General features: G+C 36.7%; 1 protein-coding gene across 2 annotated transcripts in view; it reads left to right on the plus strand.

Moving 5' to 3' along the window:
• Positions 1-646: 646 nt before the first annotated feature.
• The window catches only part of CCDC186 (coiled-coil domain containing 186), a 47,534-nt gene continuing 29,864 nt past the window's right edge, over positions 647-18,316 (plus strand). For both annotated transcript variants that reach the window (XR_011559191.1, XM_070752670.1), the window contains exons 1-2: positions 647-860; positions 13,738-14,402. Coding sequence is in view for 1 of the 2 variants with exons in the window: in XM_070752670.1 (XP_070608771.1) it covers positions 753-860; positions 13,738-14,402 (773 nt within the window). In the remaining variant the exon portion in view is untranslated. The remainder of the gene's footprint in view (positions 861-13,737; positions 14,403-18,316) is intronic.

Consider the following 18,316-nt stretch of genomic DNA (forward strand, 5'->3'; position numbering starts at 1 on the left):
TGAAATTGATTGTCAATCAGTGTTGCTTCCTAAGTAGACATTTTGATTTCACAGAAGTTTGATTTACTTGGAGTTATATTGTGTTGTTTAAGTGTTCCCTTTATTTTTATTTTTTGAGCAGTGTATTTGATCGTGGGGATTGGCAGTAGCGAGAGCAGCCTTGTTTCGGTTGGGAATTCGGTTGGGGAGGATTAGGGCGATCAACGGCCTCCCACCTTCGGCCGGGGTTTACAACGGTCGCGTTGTTTTACTGATGATAGTTGCCTCGGCGGTCTTCGGTGGTCCGGGGATTCAGTCTCACCTCCGCTGGGATACAGCTCTGCTTTCCTAGCTGGGCGCCGCCAGCTCATCTCAGGCCGGTCACCGGAGGATCGAATCATCTAATCTTCGAAACCCACGCGATCAACAAGAAAGGCAGGGCCGATACTCCCAACCGGACTGGTACCTGTGGGAGGCATCGCTTCCACACTCAGTATCTTTCTAGGCACGAATCACAATGCTCCCATGAATGACGATTTGCAGCTTTCGAGCCGCCGAGCGAGGAATTAACCCCAGGATTTATTCACGAGTTTTTCTCCTCCCCCTTGCAGGCTGTTAATCGGGTTTCGCTCCGCCTTTCTCTCCGCCCCTCCAATGAAGTTGCTCTGGTTCCCCGTGGCAGCCATCTTTGTTGATGTGTCAGCTTTCAGTTCCTGCGAGGGGGCTGCAGCGGCAAGCAGAGGCGCGAGAATGGCTCTGTGCCCTCCCGCTACATGCACACCCACCCCGTTACGCCTTCTGGGTCTTCGGTTCTAATTAGCAATGGGAAAGCGGCTACTCATACAACAGACGCTCCGGTTCCCAGCCTCCTAGCAAAACGGGTAAGCGCTTCCCGGCTTGGCTTGGGAACATATTGGGAGATCTGATGAGGTTTCGGCCACAAAGAATGTAGCTCAAGATAGGCACGCTGAACGGGAAGAATGGGGGCTCGGGGAGCCGGCAGGAAAACCTGCGCTTGTTTTAGAGGGATGGATTCCCACGACCTTTTTTAAAAAAAAACCCTGCTTGCTCGAGTTTTTTTGTTTTAATCGGGAAAGGTTTTTGACGTCAGACACTGAACATATTATGAGGCTTCCTCTCTGCTCCTCCCGCGTAGGTTACTCTTAAATGGGGTTCCATAAGGGCATTCCTTCCTCCACCTCTCGTTCTCGTATGGAAGCACTCTTTTGTCATTTTTGTTCAATGTTGATGGACGGTCCGGTTTCACATTGGATAAACTCAGATGGGGTGGTTCTACCAGGAAGTAAAATGATAGAAAGGTCCTCCAAGGTGTTTGCTTCAAGGTCAGATGTGTAAGGAGTGAGGAATGTCTTTTAATTCCTTAGGGGACTGGTGCCTTTAATAAAGATGCCTTTGTACATATTGGCTGGTGCTGCCTTCTCACTGTTAGGCATCTGAAAGGTGTCAGGTGTAAAAATCGTTTGGGGGGGTCTCTCATGTTTCAGGCTTCTGATCGGAACCATAGTCTCAGAATACTGTATAACCATTTTAAATCAAACCCACAATGATTGAAAAATGATTGTGTGACTCGATTTCATCTTTGTTACTGTGGGATGATTGTGGAATTTAAATTTAGCATTTCAATTTTGCAAAATGCAATACGGGAATACATCAGCTAAAAGCCTTGTCTGGTTAAGGCAAAAGTCCTAACTGAAAAGCTTTTGGCTTTGCTATATATTTTAGTGATTTGCAAATAAAATATTTTCTCTAATAAATGTTCAATCTTAGTTGCATGGCCAAAGGCAGCATAGATAAGAAAAACCTTTCCCTTATGTTATTTCTATCTTCATTCTTCCTTATCAGTGATAGTTGGATTACTGCATACAAAGTGCTTTTGGTCTCTTTTTCAGAAGATTTGTGAGCTTCATTGTGTTTATTTAAGAGTAAATCCCACTAGGTTCAGTGGGACTTAGTGACAGATAAACATAAGTCTTCGTTATTATTTTGAATGTTGAGCTATCAACAAGGCATTTTGTGGCTTCCCTATTTACGAATCAGGTAGTCAGATGCTTATAAAAGCAGATGATATAAGGTTCAAAGTCGCTTGGAAAAGATCCCAAAGCTTAATTTGCTCGCAAAGCCATTCTACAAAATTTATCCATAATTCCTGCTGGTTTGGCACAGTGATCTTTCTGAACAGCTTTTGTTACAGACTGAAAGTTGAATAAATGCAATTTAGCATACCTGAGTAATCTTTTAAAAATTAATAGCTAAAGGAATAGCACAGCACCAGATTTTTCATTCTTGCACTTTCTTCCCACATTTTGTGTGCAAGGTACGGGACGGGTTTGCTGTTGATGAAACAACATGCTTGGTAATTATAGGTATATGACAGCCATATAATTGAAATAAATAGAGTTAATGTTTCTTGGTAAAATTGACTTGCATTTCTTTGATCTGTGCAGTTTATACTTATTATCTATGTGAACAAAGAGTATCATTCAGTGGGCTTGCTCTGAAAATTTTTAAGGCTAGCTTATACAAGCTGCTCAGAACAAATGTAATTGTCTTAAATGACATTTCCTAATTACTGTATTTGGACAGAAAAGATACCCAAGGCAGCTCATAATTGTGTGTGGCACACACACACACATATATACTATACATTTATTTAATCCATAGTAATAATAGTATAGCCCAACGACCAATTCTTTTAGAAGTGATGTATTTATTTTATATATATATAGAAATTGTATTTTTAATGGTCCAGAATAAATGGTTTTCTGAATCAGTTATTCTATGCTTCCATTCCAAACTAGTTTTTCTATATGTACTGTTTTATTATTTATTTAATATGGATTCAATAAAGTTACAAATTATTTGACATGCTGTATAATAGAACACAATTTACCATTCATAAATTCTGAAGTATTGTTGTGAGGGACTGTTTTACCATTATATGAAAAGTACAGTATATTGAATTCTGTTTGTACAGTATTCAATATACAAAACAGTTAAGCAATGTTTTAACAATTAGCTGATGATGGAGATCATTATACTGGTTGCAGATCTTAGAAGTCTGAAAGTCCTGAATTGATTTAGTATTAAACCCCTCAGAGTCCCCCCCCCTTTCCTACTTACAATAGGAGTTTTTTGATATTACATGACTGAACAGTTTGACAGATTAAATATTTATTGTGATTTTTTTCCTTAGCAACAGAACACCATGACAGATAAAGTAAAAATTAATTGTTAAAAAAATTATAGGAATAATAGTACCTTGTTTCCCCAAAAATAAGACATCCCTGCCCAATCAGGCTTTGAGTACAAGGCAATAAGGCCAAGTGCTTATTTCAGGGTTAAAAAAAAATAAGATAGGATCTTATTTTGGTAGAACTATACCAAATGTATACATTATTTTGTCTGTAAACTGTGTTTTTCTTCCTAATTCTATCGTGATAGGTCTGGAAGCATTTTAAATGTTATAAGATTTAACATACCTTTACTAGGATTTGAACCTTACAAGGCAGAGGCTGCAGGTTCAAATCCCAGTAAAGGTATGGCTGGCTGAAGAGAGCAAATAGGCTTGAAATAGATCTATCTCTTATCAGCAAAAATATGTTACACATATTGGCAGGCCCAAAGCCTCTAACTTCAAATAATGGCTTTGGGTACTTACATAGACACACATATACATACACATACATATATAGTGGTACCTATACTTAAGAACACCTCTACTTAAGAACTTTTCTCGATAAGAACCGGGTATTCAATATTTTTTTGCCTCTTCTTAAGAACCATTTTCTACTTAAGAACCCGAGCCCAGAAAAATTTCCCAGGAAGGCCTGGCCAATTTCCTACCATTCTCCCTGGATTTCTCTTTCTGGCGCAGTGTATGGGAGGCAGCCTCACGCCGGGTGTATGGGAGATGCGTGCTCCTCCTCACCGCCTCAGAGTCCCATCCTCCCTTTTTTTTAAGCCTTAAAGTTTTGGATTTTTTTTATTCCTCTTACCTAACCTTCCTTCGGCAGCGACTGTCCTCCTCCTCTTCCTCCTCCTCCTCCCACCCTAATTCCGAGCTTTTATTTCTTTCCTAATGGGTTTGCACGAATTATTTGCTTTTACATTGACTCCTATGGGAAAAATTGCTTCTACTTACAAACTTTTCTACTTAAGAACCTGGTCATGGAACAAATTAAGTTCTTAAGTAGAGGTACCACTATATATGTATATATATATGTGATATTAAATAATAAAAAGTGTGAGAGCATATAAAAATGTACATTACTACAAGAACATAAATTAAAATACATGTTAAAGAGCAAGACAAAATTTTAAAACAATAAATTCATCTAAGATGTCTTAAAATTAGAGTTTACAAATGTTGCATTTTCTTGACCTATAAAATGATGAATGAACTTGTGTGGTTTACCTTTCTTTATTATCCCACACACACACACCTGATGATTTATTTATAATTAGGGATGGACAAGATACAATTACACTACTAATAATTATTGACAGATACTTCAAATGCAACAATGATAGTATCTCACAATCTTATAACAATGATGTAAACTGATAATGTTAAAACATTTTCTTTATAAATTTACAATAAATACATTTTAAAACAATATTTTGAATAGATGGATGCACTTGTAGAATTTTCATAATTCCTGCTGCTGAAAATCCTGATTTTGTTATTGTCTGAATAACCAGCAATACAAAAGTTCAGTTTTGACAACCAGCCAACTAAGTCATGGAAAACAATAAGGCTCATGCATGCAAAGCTTGTTTTGTGTTTTCCTCTCTTTGCATTGACAAGCCAGTAACAAGCTGGTGCACCAGTTAGAAATTAGCAGGGCTTCGACTTTAGATGTTTATTTGCCAAACAAAACAGAAGCCCTGCTAGAATTTCCTGTACCTGCTGTTAGCTTGTTTATGCAAAGTGGTCATTGATATTCCTTAGCATGATAAAGCCCATAATCATTCGATGCATGCTTCAAAGAGTTCGTGGTTGGATTGCTTCTGGCTTACATGGAATATTTGGCCCCTTGGTGTAATTTTCTGTGGAGATTCTACATGAAAAGCACACCATTTTCTTTAGAGCTTGCTGTATATACTAAACATTCTGGCAATTATAACCAATGGGAATGAGAGTACATTCATTGCACACTGTGCCAGAGAGCTTTATTATTCAAATAACAAGCATTTGAAAAAGAGTATAGATGAATATCACATTTAAACAAGATAGGAGCACTCCTGTTCTAGCATACTATAAGCAGAATTGTGATCCTTCTAAAGCAGTGGTTCTCAACCTTTCTAATGCCGTGACCCCTTAATAGAGGTCCTCATGTTGTGGTGATCCCCAACCATAAGTCTAGCACTAATTCTCTCAACAGAGCTTTAAGCTGATTGGCAGGAAGGTCAGAGGGACACCCACATTGTAAACGCCTGATTTGTTCCAAGGCAGCAGAATAGAAGCTTTAGTTCCTAACACCGTGGGAAATTTGTCTTTTCCCATGGTCTTAGGTAACCCCTGTGAAACAGTTGTTCAACCCCCAAAGGGTCCCAACACCCTTAGGTTGAGAACCACTGCTCTAAAGAAATATAAAATCTGTCTCCTGTAGCCTTGCTCAGAACATTCAGAAGACATGGGTCAACACTTTAATGTCGAAACATATGGACGACCTAACCACTTGGTTGGGTTTCACCTTGGTTAGGTTTACTTGGGAAATTGTGACCATCCTAGACCAAGCCAAGTCTAAAATTGATAGGAATTTCTAATCCTGGCAAATTAGCCATCAATAGGCGAATAGTCATAAACAATATCTACATATTGTTCAAAGGAGATAATCAGCAAGACAGAAAGGGAATAAAAAGACTTCCCTATCCTAATCAACATCCAGGTGAACATAGATTAACTCCAAGATTAAGATCAGACCAACAGTCAAGAAGTAAACAATACTCCAACTACAAATTGCCAAACCAGATTGTGGGGGCAATATGCTGGCTCAGTTAAAAAGTGCTATTGCTAATATGTTGTAAGCCACCCTGAGTCTAAGGAGAAGGGCGGCATAAAAATCGAAACACACAAACAAACAAACAAACAAACAAAACAATCTAATAGTAAACCGCCATGCCAAAGAACTTCCAAGACCACTCCCATCAACAAACAATCAGAATATAAACTAAGAGCAAACCCCACCAAGTTCAGAAAGTAGCAAGGACCTCTAATAGCCTTGCCTGAATCCCAAAAATAAGCTAAAGAAGGGAGAAAGAAATGATAAATAGTAGTGTTTCTTTTCCTATGAAAGAATTCCTAGAAAATAATTTTCCTTATTCCTTTTGATCTTAATATCCCAGTAGGTAGATTGAAAAAATCAATTTGCATCATCTAGAATTACCTTTTATTCTTTTGAACTCAGGTTACATTTCTGGGCCTTGAGAAGGAAAGTGATGGTTGGGAGTTCCTTTGAGTTTTGGCACCAAGTAAAAATTTTAAAAGACTCAACCCCTTTGACAAGAATAGCTGGAAAGGCTTCTACATTTATTTTAAATGTGATCTACTGAAGACCCGATGAAATATATTTCCGTTTCTCATGCAAATGTACATTTCTAAACCATTGTAAAGGGTAATGTAACATAAAATATATAAAAATGGTCCTTGTCTTACATCTGTTTGTTTAGTGATCATTCAAATTTCTATAATGGCATTGAAAAAAGTTGACTTGCAATCAGTAATTGCACTTATGTTTGTTGCAGCATCCTCATGACATGTAATCAAAGTTTGGGTGTTTGGCAACAGCATGTATTTCCTATAGCTGCAGCATCCGGAGGTCATGTAATTGTCATTTGCGACCTAACCCAGCAGGTTTCCAACAGTCCAAATCAGTGTGGGAAGCCAGATTTACTTAACTACCATGTGATTCATTTAGCAGCTGCAGTGAAGAACCACAGCAAGAAAAGCACATAAAATTGGGCAAAAGGTACTTAGCCAACCAACAAGCAATGGAAATACTAATCCCAATTGTGGTTGTAAGTCACAGCTACCTGCAATAATAATGTATTGTGAAATCTTAAAGCTTTTGTCTGCTGTATCGAAGTACGATGGCCATGTTTTGAATTAGATAACCATGCCTCTCTCTTCCCAGATGGTAGGCTATTTAAAAAAGAAGAGTGCACTGAGAAAACATGCTTGCTGTATTATTCTCTGACTGTAAATCCAGAAGTTCTCTGGGAAATCTTTAGGAAGCTCCTGAAAATAATATTAGCATTATAGTTCATTCACGTATTACTCAATTACGGATTAATATTTAACTTACACTCAGCATGATCAACTACATGGTGAGGACATTACTTCTCTAAAAATGATTCTTTAATATGGCAGAAAGTCTTTGGTCAAAAACATTCTGTTTTTTGTTCAAGCCCCATTATTATCATAAGTATACAACTCTGTTGCTTTTTGTTAGCGTGATGTGATCCTTGATCTGTTTACAACTACATTTACATTAGTTTTTGTATATGTACTGTGTAGTTAGAGCTCCTAAGATCTTAAGGTTGCAAAGGTTAGAGTTCTGGCAAATCCCTTGATAGTAACTGCACAGTGTCATTTATGCAGAGCAAGGAAATGTAGTTGGACTAGAAAGGAAAGTTTGTTGATACAATTGCTGGTTTCTATGTCCACAGTGATATCTGAAATTAATATGCCTGTTTACAGATGATATGATATGGCAGATGTTTGCTTTATTTTCATGTACCTGATCTAATATGGAGCTTTCATATTAATCACTGCAATCTCTGTAGAAGGACAAGTTAAAAAAATGAAAAGAGCTGGGAAGAACTGCACAGTCAAACAGCTAGGAAGGGAAGTATCTGAAATTTTAGTGAGGAGTGCATGTTTAAAACATGGTCTTTTCAGAGGATACAAAGAGATTTATCTCTTCATGCTGGCTTTCCTGAATGGAATCATATTCCTTCTTGATTGGACACTGAATGAATGGACTGAATTTGTTAGGAAAAAGGAAGCCGGCTTTCATATAAGTTGGCATGAAAGACCTTTGAGAGCAGACGGATGGCAGTATTCTAAAATATGAAGCAGATTGGAGTCTGACATACCCTTTAGTTAGACTGCTATGGAGCAGCTTTTGCTATCGTTTTGTAGTTTTTTCAGAATGACTAGAGTGACTGCCATCATCATTCGATGACTTGAAATTAACCTCAGAGATGGAAATGAATGAATAAAGTATAATGTCAAATAAATATATAACGTTGTGATTTATACGAAGAGAAGTGATTCTTTCTGCCTTAATGCCTTGTTCTCAACCTCAAAATAGCGACTTGGTGTTATTGGAAAATAAATCTCTACGAATCTTCTGAAGAATCTTCCTTCATTATGAAATGAAAGTCAGAACACCTTTCTTATCATTCTCTTCTAATTTTTTATTATTTATTTATTAATCAGATTTGTATGCCTACCCTCTCCGCAGACTCAGGGTGGCAAACAACAATAAAAAGACAATGTAAACAAATCTAATATTAAAAATAATCTAAAAAACCCCAATTTAAAGAACCAATCATACATACAAACATACCATGTATAAATTCTATAAGCCTAGGGGGAAGGGAAAATTTCAATTCCCCCATGCCTGACGACAGAGGTGGGTTTTGAGGAGCTTACGAAAGGCAAGGAGGGTGGGGGCAACTCTGATATCGGGGGAGAGTTCGTTCCAGAGGGCCAGCTTCTAAGCTTAAGGGAAGCATAGCTTTGTAGCTGTTCACAAAATTAGGACTGATCTTCACAGTCTCGCAACTAGAATATGTTAGAACTATTAATCTAGCATGAATAAAGCATGGATCACGTAGAATGGAAAAGAAAGTTTGCTCTAGTTGCAAGTAAATGTCAAACTATTTGCCTCAGAACTACTTATATGATGTACTCTACACATAAAAGCCTACTTACCATTCTTGAAGAAGGATTGGGTACAGGGGTGAAAGGGTTGGGTACAGGGGTGGACTTGCACTGCAGCTGCTACCAGTTCTCCAAACCATGGACCATTGCTGCTACCGGTTCTCCAAACCTTGTGCCGTCTCCACTACCGACTCACATGTGCCAAACAGAACTGGAAGGGTTTCACCACTGGTTGGGTAGAGTATTCTTCATAACTGCCACAGGGTTTTCTAAGGATTTGAGCTTCTTATGTTTCAGTGAAGGAACTACTGTATATCACCAAGTAGCATAACTTCCTTTCACAACTTTTTAAATATATATGTGATACTACAGTTCATAATTTCAGTTTTACATAAATTCCAAGTCCTTTCTTGCCCCAATAATAAGAATCCATTTATTATAGTCATTTCTACATTTCTATAATGTTAAAATATAATATTTACTTGCTTTGTTCCCTTTTGTTATTCATTATCACAAGGCTGGTCAAAATCCAGTACACATAAGCAATTTACTGTAATTTTATTTGAAGATCTGTAACTAAGCCTTGGTCAAAGTACACAACCTTGTTCATTATAAAAGAATTCTTGTAAGAATCCCCAGGGCAAAAGATAAATATGTTGCAGTCTTACAGATTGGAAAAGAGTCCTGAACTCTGTATAACTGACTTTTTATTATGTGTATTTGTGCAATAAACTAAGGGTAAGTCCTTGCAACAAACTCATTGTGGAATACAGACATTTATTTCACTGGTTATAGTGGCTGTTTGATCTTTAGGAGACTCTGGGTGCTATAAAGTGGGAACCATAAAAGAAAAAAAATAGTACAACTGGAAAAAACCTCAAAACATCAGAAGAAAATCACTGGAGGCTAGAAAACTTACCTGTCCCAAGCCTGGGAAGGAAGTTAGATATAAAAGACTTTTAAAATTACAGCATGATTGGAGCCATATAGCTCTTTTCCAAATCTACAGATTATTCTGTGCAATAATAAATCTAACTTCCATGCCTATTGAAGCACTTCTATCTTTTTTTAAGTCTCAGAATCTTTGGGTTGCTCTTTTCTAATGTTTTTTTAAGGAGAGAGCTAAGATCCCTTCATATGAACAGATTTACAGTGAATATTAAAAATTAAAAAAATATTCAAATATCTCCAGCCAATTTTGCTGTCACTTCATTGCCATTTGCTTCCCACCTAAGGTTTTTGAGATTTGCAATTCTAATTATTTATTTTATTTGTTAAATATATATACCACCCTTCTTATAAGGCAAATCAACTGTAGTTAGTGCATCTGATATTGACTGTACCTTGCACAAGCACAGCAAGACTTGAAATTTAAGTAATTTTTAACGTTTAAATGGTTGTAAACCAGTAGAGCAAAGCTTAATTTGTTTTGTTTAATATGAGCTTTCACTTTGTACAGTTTCAGACATTTTATCTTAACATCAAGTTAGTAAACTTGCTTTTTTAAAATAATATCTCAACTAAAATTAGAGGAATTTCTGTTGTCAACATTCATATGATACATGGAAAGATCTGGATTCTTTGTAATATTTTCCATAAATTAGTACATATGTTGCAAAAACAAGAGTCTAAATTGTCTTAGCACATGTATGTCAAACTTTCAGTGTTATCTTGCCATTATGTGACATTTTGCTATGTTTTTCCCATAGCAAAAGGAGTGATCTGGACTGATTGGGCATTAGCTTTTCTTTGTTTTTATGTTTGCTAATATTTGATATTGTATCATTTGTCCATATGAGCATGGCATTGTTTCTTCATAGTTGCCGCACTTCTTTCTTGCTGTTCTGAGTCATATTACATTATGCAAATTCATCCAGCTAAATTTTATCCGCTCATTTCTAACTAAATTTAAATATTTGCAAATGTCCAGTGTGCTCCTCATACTTAAGAATTTGAAGACTTCTGGTCTACCTTAATAAAAATAAAGACTGGAATGATATAATAACAGTGCTCCAATATCTAAGGGATAGGGTGGGTCAGTGTATTCTACAAAGCACCCAAAGGCAGAACAAGAAAAAATGGATGGAAATTAATCAAGGAGAGAAACAACCTAGAATTAAGAAATTTCTTGAAGGTGAGAAAAATTAATGAGTGGAACAGTTTGTCTTCAAAAGTTGTGGGCACTTCATCAATTGAGGCTTTTAAGAAGAGATTGGGCATCCATTTGTCTGAAATAATTCAGCGTGTATTGTTTGAGCAGGGGTGTTAGATTAGAAGACCCCAGGGCATCTTCTGGCTCTATTATTCGGTTCTGTTTTAAACAGGGACAAAAGATAGTAATGAAGTCACAGAGATCTTACATAGTTCAGATACGTATCCATGACCACTCCCCTTTTAAAAAAGAAAAATATTATTTTAAGAGTATGAAGAGAGTTTTAGAACTTTGGTAAGAATTACCTGCTGTTTAAAAGAGAACAAAGGTGCAGAAGAAGAAGAAAAGAATATAAGTGAAAAAATGAATGTTCACATTCTTTATAGGTTCTGGTCAGTGGTGAATTGTTCAACCTGGTTCGGCAAACTGATAGTGGTGGGAGGCTCCGCCCACCTGTCGAGGACGATTATACGCATGTGCAGGAGTGCGAGTGTTCATGAGTGAAACGTTAGCAATAGGATTTAGAACCCACTACTGGTTCTGGTTCTATGCTTTGAAGCTATTTTCTTTAGTCACTCCAAGGAAAAGAGACGCTTTCCCCCATTTAATAGATGTTTAAGATACTTCCTTCCTTCGGACTAATTTAAACTCCTTGGTTAATCTTCAAAATGTATATATTTTTATATAGTACAATTCAGAAACTTAATTTAAGATGTATGAACCCAGTTTATTTTATTTTATTTTGTTTTGTTTTGTTTTATTTTATTATATTATGTTTTTTTTAATTTACCAATAAATCCATGTTTTAGTCTATTCTATAAAATCTATTGGTTTTTTAATATCTGGATTACAATATTTTAAGATTCATTTTCAAATATTTCCAATTCAGTTATTCCATGTATAAAAATGATTGGCACTAATTATATTTATATAAAATTTGAGAAAATATACTTGTTTCAAATCTAAATTTGGGGATGATGATTATAGCATTTAATGTTTCTGAATATTTTTCCAATAATTTTTGATGGTGCTATCTAATATGAATAAGTGGAACAACATTTAAAGGAAGAGTTCAAATCTACAGGAACTTTCCCTAACTAGAGCAGAGAGCTGTCCAGAGGTTCATATAATGTTCATATAATGTATAATATTCATATAATGTATAATGTATGCTGGAGTCCAGCATTCTTGGATGGTAGCTATCGTATAGTCACTTAGCAGTGAATATATTGAATGTTTCTACTGTAAGATTCTCCTCACTTTATTAGGAATCATTACATTTCATTTTAAGAGCAGGAATAGTTCATGAAAGGATGATTATCTGTGATATACTAATGAAAGCAGAATATTATTTTTTCATTGGTCTTGGAATAGTTTTCCTCTATGCAGATCTTGTGTTCAGGCTAATGGGAAATATAATTATTCAACCTGTGCACTTATATCTAAGACAAGGAAATTTGTGGTGTTAGTCAGTTCTGTTTTGTTCATATCATTAAATAGCTGGCTGTAATGAATGCATCCTGTTTACTTTGTACTTTAGACTTTTTAACACATTGTGAAATAGGAAATGACGAAGAAACCTTTCTCTGCTTGGTACTTAGATGTGGAGTGTTCAAAGAGATTTCATATTTTCTATATATATATTTTGTCTACACTAGGAGACATAGCATTGGTAGCTATCAAATCAATGCCTTCAACATTTTTCTCTTGTATCAGCCCCAAGTACAGTATGTGTTTATACAAGTAGAAGAATAGAGTGACAGATTTTGAGATTCAAGGAAGACCAGTTGTGCTTAATCATATAAAATAATGAGAAGATGCTCGCAATTTGTATTATTGCTGTATCACTGTTAATAATAAAAATATGGTGTTTCTCATCAAAAGGTGGATAATGCACATAAGGTTTTCTGAATTTTCAGTGTGAATAAGTCTAACATTTTGTTTTATCCTTTGGAACATTACCATGATCAATACAAACCAAGGAAGTCAGTGTTCAGTGGTAAAAAAAACCTAAGCGGCATATTAAAGAGACCTGCCTTCTGCCTACAGACATATACAGTGCTCTAGGACAGGTGGGAGAGGGGTAATGTTGAAGCCATTGGTTTGGCGGGGTATTCTGTTTTAAAAGAGAGACAGCTACCAGGAGCTTCACCCTAGTCCGTTTGCTGAAATTGAAGCAGCAATTCTAGATATCCCATCCTGCAAAGGAAGTGGATAGGATGATGGGAAGAGGGCTGAACAGGTTTTTTAAGTATACTGTAAACTGAATATTTAAGAATAAATTGCTTAATTAGCAGTCAGATAAATTGGACATGCATCCAAATAGTAATTTGGGTGTGGATGCTGTTCTTCACCGCCAGGATGGTTTTCTGGTTTGCATCATATTTATATAAAAAAATAACAATTATGATTGACCTAGTTAATATGGGTTATTTATTTAATTGGACAATGATTTTCATAAATAAATGGGTTTTTTCCCATTCTTCTGGTTAGATTGGTGTCAGTGAAGTATGATTATGGGATATGAAAAAAGGTTTAAATATTTTTTTAAATCTTCATGTTTTTCAGTTATTAGAATTAATATTAGAAGTACTGCTATAATATTTAAAAATCAACAGAATTCTGTAGCTAGAGCACAGATTATAGTATCTCTTGTTTGTCTATATGATAATATGAATTATTTTGTTTCTAGATTCTTCGTGGAAAGATGGATGAGCACTTACCAGATCAGCACAATACTCCAAGGATGGTCAACCTATCAAAGACTGATAATAAATCTTCCAACTTACCAAGTGTTGAAGAAGCTGACAAAAACTATGATATTCGGGATGATGTACATATTGCAGATGTAAGATGTGAAAAAAGCACTTTAAGCATAGAAAATAAAGAGTTAATACAGGATCCCATCTTATCATCTATTGATTTAAATGAAGAAGGAGATGTAATTGAAGCACAACCTCCTCCAAACGTTAATGGAGACTGCTGTGAGTTAAAAGTAAAAGAATCCACGGAAGCAGATTGCTTGCCCAGTGGACAAGGTGAACAACAGGTTTTGAAAACTGAGGACAAAAATCAATCCTTGATAGACCTATTTCAAGATCATGTGAAAAGACCTTATGAGGTCTGTTCAGAAAGCCCATATGACACGGATTACACTAAGAACCTAATCTCAAATCTAGAGAATGCTTCCTCTCAGGAGGAGGTTTTACTAGAAGAAATTGAGTCTGAGCTCCTGCCAACAGAGCTGTTGAAAAATCCTACACTTTCAAATGGAATGTGCAATACGAAGACTACCTTGGCTGTATTTGAAAAATGCATTCAAGATAAATATTTACAGCAAGAGCGCATAATAAAGAAGTGAGTACTGTGTGAATAGCAGCATACTATCTCTAAAACATTTTTGTGGTCTATAATAGGTTTAAAGTTTTGTCTGGATAACCATAATGATATGATCATATTGAAACTGATAGTTGGACAAATATTTTTGAAATGTCGAGATCTAGGAATACCTTAAGGTAACTCTTTGGGTGTCAGGCCGAAGCTATTTTAGTTGTGGTCTTTGGCCTGTCACACTTTATGCTATTTTAAAATGTATTCTTTGCAGTGGGAATTTTGGAGGGGTAATTGCATGTGGGATGTCTGCATGTAGCCCTAACATTCCTTCTAGATTGTCAAGGTTATCCTTTGTCTTTGCACTCCTGCACCTGCATGGAAGGATATGGGAGTTTCTCCCAAGTTGGCAAATGAAGATTGGTCAGTGTAATGGACTTGGGGGTGTTGGGACAAGGGCTTGAACTTTCAACTGGGTGGGAAATTCCTGAGACTTCAGATTTGTTTTTTTTTTCCAGATGTGCCAACATGGCTCTGTTAATAAATTGGAACTTTGAGGAATACTTTGCCTTGGACTCTGATTTAGTTTTGGATGCTATTTGGAACACTGACACTGGGAATATGAAGGCCAATTTACTTATATCTGCAAAAATTAGACATTGTCAGCCAAATTTCTGTGTTAATCATATTTTTCAGTGTAATTTTTGCTGATGAGATACTTTGCATTGAAAGGTGAAATGAAGAACCTTCCATTGTCAAGCATTTTCATTGCTATAATGGGATCCTAAATACTTCGTTAAGAAATAAATTGTAGTCTAAAACCACATAGGCTGTCTAGAATTATGCAGCATACCTGCTAAAATGCATTGTCATCGGATGGGACAATTAGTGTAACATAGTACCTAAATATATATTGGATATATATATTTTACACTAACCTTGATTTAAGGTTAGGGATAATTAAATATACAAGATGAACATCCAATAAAAGGAGTAACCAGAAAGAATTTAGTTCAACATAAAATGAAACTGCAAACTTTGCAGTTATCATTGTATCTTCTGTTTTAGTTGCAGTTGGCCACTGGAGCATCATAGCTAATTCTTAGCTATAAAATTACCTTTATCCAAAGGTTGAAATGATACTGTAGAAACCTGAAAGTAAACACAACAGTTGCTAAAGCATAGCAACCAAAAGATTAAACATAACACACAGTTTGCCTATAATAATTTTTGTCAATTGACAGAGCATTTATTGTTGCAAAGTAGCATATACAAAGTCAACTGAAATCTGTCATGATTGTATATTTTTTAAGACATGGTTGCAAATTTAAAGTAGAGACACTAAATGGATTCTGATTCTGTAAGAGTGTATGAATTTTTCAAGATAATTGGATCCAAGAAGATTGATTTGGTCGTGACCCGAAATTTGGTGCTTACAAAAAAAATGGTGTGGAAGGGGAAATAGCCTGCGGGGGGGGCGGGGGGAGAGTTGTGAATTTTTTGGTCAGAACCTGATTTGGTTGTGGTCAGAAGCATTCACACACGGGTGTGTATACTTAATATATATATATGTATATATAAATATAGTAAGTAGACATACATGCATACATACATACATACATACATACATACATACATACATACATATATATGTACAACAGCACGAAGCTTGGAATTTCAGCCTGATGATGGTGAATGTGATTTCACCGAAACGTCGCATAGACATGCAAAATATTACACAGGGCAAAACCCGAACTCAGAACAATCTACACACACACACACACACACACACACACACACACACACACACACACACATATATATATATATATATATATATCACATGTTTTTGCTGAATATTTAAAATTAAGGGAGACTAGGATAGCACTATTTCGGCCTTGTTCTGGCCTCATCAGCTAGCCGTATCCTTACTGGGATTTGATCCGGCAGCTTCTGCCTTGTAAGGCAGAGAATTAACCTCTAGGCCAGTGTTTTTCAACCAGTGTGCCGTGGCACACTAATGTGCCGCGAGACATGGTCAGGTGTGCCGCGAAGCTCAGAGAGAGAAAGAAAACAAGAGAGAAAGAAAGAGAGAAAGAGAAAGAGAGAAAGAAAGAGCCAGAGAGAGAGAAAGCAAGCAAGAGAGAGAAAGAAAACGAGAGAGAGAAAGAGAACAAGAGAGAAAGAAAGCAAGAGAGAGAGCGTAAGAGAAAGAAAGAAAGGAGAGAGAGAGAGAGAAAGAGAGGGAGGGAAGGTGGGAGGGAAAGACATAGAGGGAGAGAGAAAGAGAGCAAAAAAGAGGAAAGAAGAGAGAAAGAGGGATGGAGAGAGAGAGAGAGAGAAAAGAGGGAGAGAAAGAGGGAGGGAGAGAGAAATAAAGCGAAAGGGAGGAAGAGAGAGAGAGAGAGAGAGAACTTTTTTGTCCAAACTTTTTTTAGTCGCCCCACGCCCTCCCCCCTCCCCAATCTGCCCCATGGTTTTGTAAATGTAAAAAATGTGCCGCGGCTCAAAAAAGGTTGAAAATCACTGCTCTAGGCCACCAGATCTGATCCCTTCAGCTTTGTACCAGGGAGGGAGCTATATGTTCTTAATGTTGGATCACCCTGGTATATTGAAGGAACGTCACAGCTCCTTTTTTGCCTCTAGGCCCAACCCAGGGCCATTTCAAGGCAGTTAATTTATTCATAGCTAACAAGCTATGAATATACATGAAGGGATACCAAAATGTTTACTACCACACTGTGGGCATGGCTTATGCAGGATGCCCTGCATTTCCTTTCATTTTTCGGTGCAAATTGAGTGCTCTCCATTTTTGCGACCCCACTGCGTTCCCCCCCCTCCCCCCCCATGCGGGCAACAGCCCCCCCCTGCATACATATATACGATTGTGAACTTTTGCAGAGCAATGCAGGATCCTTCTCCCCCTGCCACTCGTTTTTCTAGCCTATTAGTTTAAATAATTTCCAAACATGTTAATTTTGCTTTGAATGTAATTGTTTAGATGCCCAGATTGTGTTGATTGGCTGTATGACTTTCTAGCTTTTTATGTTCAGACAATTATTTTAATATACAGGTAGTGCTTAAGTTACAACCGCAATTGAGGACTACCTGTATATTTTATACCGTACTTAAAATTTATGTTAAGTGAGTTTTGCCCCCATTTAATGTGTTTTCGTGCTACACTTGTTAAACAAATAATTGCACTTGTTAAGTTTTTTGTTTGTTTTCTTAAAAGTGGTTGAATCTAAACAAACAACTTTGGTGTGAAGATAGCAATTAAATTGGGTTCTTAATGTTCTCTGAATGTGGCGTTCTTCTTACAAATATTTTGTTGTCAGACTAGGCAACATCTTCAGCACTCTTACATGGGAGAGATACAGGGTGCCTACCAGCCTTGTGTGGGTTTGGGCAGGATCAGTGGTATTGTTTCTTCTTTGATTGGCAAACTATTGTCTTGTGCTTGTGGTCATAATTAGATGCTTAAGTATGGTAAGTTCCATCCTTACCTTGGGAGTTGGTTAATAAGGATGTGCTCTGAGCTGTCTGGCCCTTCCTTTGAGGTTTTGTTGTTGATTTTGAATTTTGAAAAATAAATGGAGTTTCTTTCTACATGTGTACTAACTGTGAATTTGTTGAGTGCTAAGTTCTAAGAATTCTCTCACATGGAATTGAATTCACAAGAGAGGAAGGAAACAGTCCTAGACCTACTCATAAACAGAGAAAATAATGGTAACTATAAGACCAAGTGCATCATAAAGCGATCCCATTTTAATCGATACTGAACTACCTACAGCATAGAAAAGTTCACAACAGTCTGCAGATTGTCAAAAATTATTGTGGTAACCTAGAACTCCAGGAACGAGAAATTTATTTATTTATTTTATTTTATTTATTTATTTATTGGATTTGTATGCCACCCCTCTCCACAGACTCAGGGCGGC

This window comes from Erythrolamprus reginae, chromosome 5 (genome assembly GCF_031021105.1).
Source record: "Erythrolamprus reginae isolate rEryReg1 chromosome 5, rEryReg1.hap1, whole genome shotgun sequence".
Taxonomy (NCBI): Eukaryota; Metazoa; Chordata; class Lepidosauria; order Squamata; family Dipsadidae; genus Erythrolamprus; species Erythrolamprus reginae.